The 5,241-nt window shown below is 34.5% G+C and overlaps 1 protein-coding gene across 1 annotated transcript in view; it reads left to right on the top strand.

Moving 5' to 3' along the window:
- LOC103680202 (probable ubiquitin carboxyl-terminal hydrolase FAF-X) overlaps window positions 1-5,241 on the top strand; it is a gene marked incomplete at its 5' end in the record, with an annotated part of 112,629 nt that overhangs the window by 17,617 nt on the left and 89,771 nt on the right. Inside the window, one exon of the mRNA XM_040636049.1 lies at window positions 3,170-3,376. Coding sequence (XP_040491983.1) covers window positions 3,170-3,376 — 207 coding nt within the window. The remainder of the gene's footprint in view (window positions 1-3,169; window positions 3,377-5,241) is intronic.

The following is a 5,241-nucleotide window of genomic DNA, read 5'->3' as shown; positions in this document are numbered from 1 at the left end:
TTTTTAGTGATGTTTTCATTTCCTGTAATTTTTCAAAGTTATTGTGCATAAAGTTGTTTTTGGTATTCTCTATCTTTTAATGTCTACAGTAAGAACCCTGTTTTATTCTTGGTTCTGGTAGTTTGTGCATTCTGGTTTTTCCCTTGTGTGCTGTGCTAGAAATTTGTTGGATTATTGATCTTTCAAAAGAACCAGTTCTTTAATTTTTTCTGTTATGTTTCTGTTTTTGGTTGTTAGGTTTTATTGCTTGTTGTTATTGTTGTTTGTATTTTCTTCCTACTTTTTGCCTCAGACTTTATTTTTGCTCTTTTTCTAGGTAATTAAAATAGTTTGAATTACTCATTTAAGCTTTCCCTATTTTTTGATCTGTGCATTTAGTGCTATAACCAGTGCTTATTGCATATATTTTATGTAAACTTCAAAATACGTGATTTCATTTCAATCTCTTAACTATCTCTTCAACAACATAAAACTATGTTGTTTAGTTTCCAAGTGCTAGGATACTTTTCGGTCATCTTTACCTGTTACCAGGTTATAGTTAGGTTTGATTCCATTGTGGCTGGAGACATACTTAGTCTGATTTCCACCAACAGATTTGTTGATGTTTTATGGGCCAGAAAATGGCCTTTTCTAATATATATATATATATCTTTTATTGCCTTTTATTAAGTTTTTATTTTAATTACAGTGTAGTTAGCATGCAGTGTTACATTAGTTTTTATTGTATAATATAGTGGTTCAACACTATTGTACAACACCTGGAGCTCATCATAACAAGTACCTCCTTAATAGCCATCACCTGTTTAACCCCTTCAACCACCTCTCCTCTGGTAACCATCTCTAGAGTCAAGATTGATTTTCCTCTCTTTTTTCCCCTATGATCATTCATTTTATTTCTTAAACTCAGCATATGGGGGGAATTCATATGATACCTTTCTCAGACTTATTTTGCTTAGCATATACAGTCTAGCTCTATCCATGTTGTTACAGGTGGCAAGATTTCACTGTTTTTTATGGCTGAATAATATTCCATTGTGTTTATGTTGTCTTGGGATTTTTTTGTGGTTATTTTGAAAAGAAGGTGTATTCCGCTGCAGCTGGATAGAGTGGTTCTATAATTGTGAATTAAATCCGTCTTTGATGTTTTTTGGTGAGTTTAATATTTTGCTGATTTTCTGTCTAGTTCTGTCAATTGTTTAAAGATGGGTGTTGATGTCTCTTCTTATAGTTATGAATTTGCCTATTCCACATTTGTAATTTGTCACATATTGTTTCACATGCTAGGTGTCATACACATATTTGTTTACTTAATATATAATGTTACATTACTCGATATATTATGTTACATACTGTCTCTAAAATCTATTTTATGTGGTGTTATTGTGGCCACTTCTGCTCTTCTTTAGTGTTTGTATATCTTTTTGCATTTTTTTTACTTCCACGCTGCCTACTTTATATCTTAGAATATTAGTAGTTCCTCTGAAGCTAAGCCATATCACTGGGATGTCTAAACCATTTATATTTAATGTGATTTTTGATATGTTAACATTTAAGACTGCTATTTTATACAGCATTTGTTCTCTTCTGTTTTTCATTTTTTTCTTTTTGATTTACTTTATTTATTTGAGAAAGCATGAGAGGGGAGAGGGTTCAGAGGGAGAAGCAGATTCCCTGCTCAGCAGGGAGCCAAATGCAAGACTTAATGCAGGACTCCATCCCGGGACTACAGGATCATGACCCAAGCCAAAGGCAGTTGCTTAACCAACTAAGCCACTCAGGCATGCCCTCTGTTTTTTCTTTCTTTCTTAATTTTCTAGGGGCCCTGAGGAATGTTCTATATTTTTCAAGTTTTTGTCTTTATTTTTCTGTAGTGTATTGAAATACCTCTTTGTATGGCTGTTTGAGTATCTTTAGTAAGTCTGTGTCTCACCGTTGACACCTATAAAATTTTTCAAAAAATAAAAAGTAAATTTTTCCCTTTTTTTTATTGTGCTGAAATACACAACATAAAATTTACCATCTTAACTATTTTTAAGTGTATGCTCGTTGGTATTAAATATGGTAGTAATGCTGTGCAGCTATGACCAGCATTCAGTATGTCTCTGGAGTTCTTTTTTTCCTTAAAAAACTGATACTCTGTACCCATTAGGCAATAACAACTCATTCCCAGTCTCTGAAGCCTCTGGCAGCCATCTTTCTGCTTTCTGTCTATATGATTTTCACTGCTCTGATAAATCATATAAGTGAAATCATATGGTATTTGTTACCTTTTAGTGACTGACATATTTCACTAACTATACTGTACTTGAGTTTCATTCATATTGTAACATGTTTCAGAATTTTCTTTCTTTTTAAGTGAATAACATTCCATTGTATGGATATGCCACCTTTTGTTTATCCATTTTTTTCATTGATTGACAATTTGGTTTGCTTCCACATTTTAGCTATTGTGAATAAAAATCCTGCTATGAACACAAGTGTACCTCTTTGAGACTGCTTTCAGTTCTTTTGGGTATGTACATACCTACAACTGGAATTGTGGTATTTTCACTTTTAATTTTTTGAGGAATTGCTCTACTGTTTCTACAGTGACTTTATCATTTTACTTTGTCACCAAGAATGCACAACAATTGCAATCTCTCCACATCTTCACCAACACTTGATATTTTTTGTATCTTTGATAGCCATGCTGATGGGTGTGAGGTGCTGTTTCATTGTAATTTACATTTCCCTAATAATCAGTGAATGTTGAGCAACTTTTCATGTGCTGATGGACCATTTATGTATCTTCTTTAGAAAAATGTCTATTTAAGTCTTTTGCCCATTTTTCAGTTGAGTTGTTTGTTTTTTGTTTTTGAATTTTGGGACTTCTTAACATGCTTTGTATCTGGTGTTTTTGATTTCTAATATGGAATTTTAAAGTCATTAGTGATAGAGTTATTTGTAAATAGAGGATCTTTTTCTTTTTCTTTATTCTGTCCCGTGAATACTGTTTTTCCAAATGGCACATGGTTAATTAAGTGCTCAGTTAAAGTGCGCTGTTGGTTTGTGTGTATGGCTGTGATGAGTTCAGTGTTGTTTATTGAAAACCATGTAATTAAAATAGTAATGACTTAATATAAACGGGTATATAAATTGTGATGTTTACCTAATTTACACTTTTTTTTAGGCAAGTTGGACAAATGCAAGTAAAAAGCAACGTGAGAAGTTGCTGGAGCTGATTCGTCGTCTTGCAGAAGATGATAAAGATGGTGTGATGGCACACAAAGTTTTGAACCTGCTTTGGAATCTGGCCCATAGTGATGATGTGCCGGTAGACATCATGGACTTAGCCCTCAGTGCCCACATAAAAATACTAGATTACAGTTGTTCCCAGGTATAGGAATGCTTCTTTACTCATTTTTTCTTATTTTTTTTCCCTTCACCATGAGTTAGTTACAGGATAATTCCATTATTTTTGTTTTTAAAGTAATATTGAAAAGTTGGCTTACCTTTGGTTTTTCATCATTTTATTATATTATTTACTAAGCACATTTACCTTTTTATAAAAAAAGATTTGTATAGGTAAAACAAGTTTTTATAGTAGTATTACAGTTTAGTAAATAAAGGTAAAATAGAATCATAAAGTATTAAAGCTAGTAGTACCTTTGGAGGGAAAGGTACTTAGACTCTTTTGCTCAGGAGAAGTTAATAAAGCTAATAGAATTTCCTGAATAATAATTTCCTGCTTTCTTTACAAGTAAATCACAGTATTTTCCCTGTATTTAACTGCTGCTATTTATTTTCACTGCTTTCAAGTATGTATTTTTATACAGTTACTTATATTTTCAAAACCGTTTCTGGAGTTTTGTAAGTGCTTTGCCGTATTTCTGATAGGTTGGTTAAAGAATTAAAAAGCAAAAGACTGCGCAGGGTTGTTCTTAATTAACAGAGGGCTTCCCTTTTAGTTGGACTTGAATTTAATCAGGTCTAGCAAGGTCAAGATGATATTATTACGTATTGGAAGCCAAGTGTTTGCGAAGTCTCAAGTATTTGCTGCACTGATTGCCTTAATAATAAAAAAAAAAAGTACCAGTGAGGCACCTGGGGAGCTGAGTCAGTGAAGTGTCTACCTTCCCAGTGTCCTGGGATCAAGCTCCAGGTTGGGCTCCCAGCTCAGTGGGGAGTCTGCTTCTCCCTCTGCCTCTGCTGCTCCCCCTGCTTGTGGTCTCTTGCTCTCTCTCAAATAAATAAAAAAAATAATACTGTCATACACACACACACACACACACACACACACACACACACACAGACCTGGGTGAATAAATTCAGAGAACATTCTTTACCCGGGATGCTTAAAAACGAAGATGTCATTCATAGTCTGTGGACTAGTTAATTGCAGCTGTCCATATAAAACTAATTTTTTTTAATTCTGAAGAAGAGATAAATTAAAATTTATCCTAACTACTGTCTTTTACAAGTAGATTAAAAACATGGAGATTTTGAGGGGCACCTGGGTGGCTCAGTGGTTAAGCAGCTACCTTCAGCCCAGGGCGTGATCCCAGGGTGCTGGGATCAAGCCCCACATCAGGCTCCATGCTTCCCTGGGAGCCTGCTTCTTCCTCTCCCACTCCCCCTGCTTGTGTTCCCTCTCTTGCTAGCTATGTCTCTCTCTGTCAGATAAGTAAATAAAATCTAAAAAAAAAAAAACCAAAAAAAAAGAGATTTTGAAAACCATTGTGGCTCAGTCTGTTGAGTATCCAACTCTTGGTTTCAGCTCAGGTCATGATCTCAGGGTCTTAAGATGAAGCACTGGGTCAGTCTGTGCCCAGCAGCAGTCTTCTTCAGACCCCACCCCCACCCCCTGCCGTGTCTCCCTTTGCCTCCAGTCCACTCACTCTCTCTCTAAATAAATAACAGTCTTAAAAATTTTAGTGGAAGTAATACATTAGATTTGCAGTGATGCAGTAGGAGTTTCAGATTTATGAAAGGAAGAGACTCAGTCCATTTATTTGGATGGCAGTATATTTGATATTTCATTGATTGATTCATTGTACTTGACTTTTCATTAAATGTTTATTCAGCATCTCAAATGGTTACAAAGACCTTGAGTTTAAATTAAATTTTATTAAATAGAGAAGTGTTATAGAGGCTCATAGTAGCACATTTATTATGAAAGCTCAAGTATTAACTTCCTCCTTTATGTAGTTGTTCATATCCTTGCCTGAAACAGTGTCTTAAGTTATCACATTAATAGATAAC

This window comes from Ursus maritimus (genome assembly GCF_017311325.1).
Source record: "Ursus maritimus isolate PB19 chromosome Y unlocalized genomic scaffold, ASM1731132v1 scaffold_Y2, whole genome shotgun sequence".
Taxonomy (NCBI): Eukaryota; Metazoa; Chordata; class Mammalia; order Carnivora; family Ursidae; genus Ursus; species Ursus maritimus.
The sequence above is the reverse complement of the archived record's forward strand: the minus strand, read 5'-3'. Positions and strand labels throughout refer to the sequence as shown.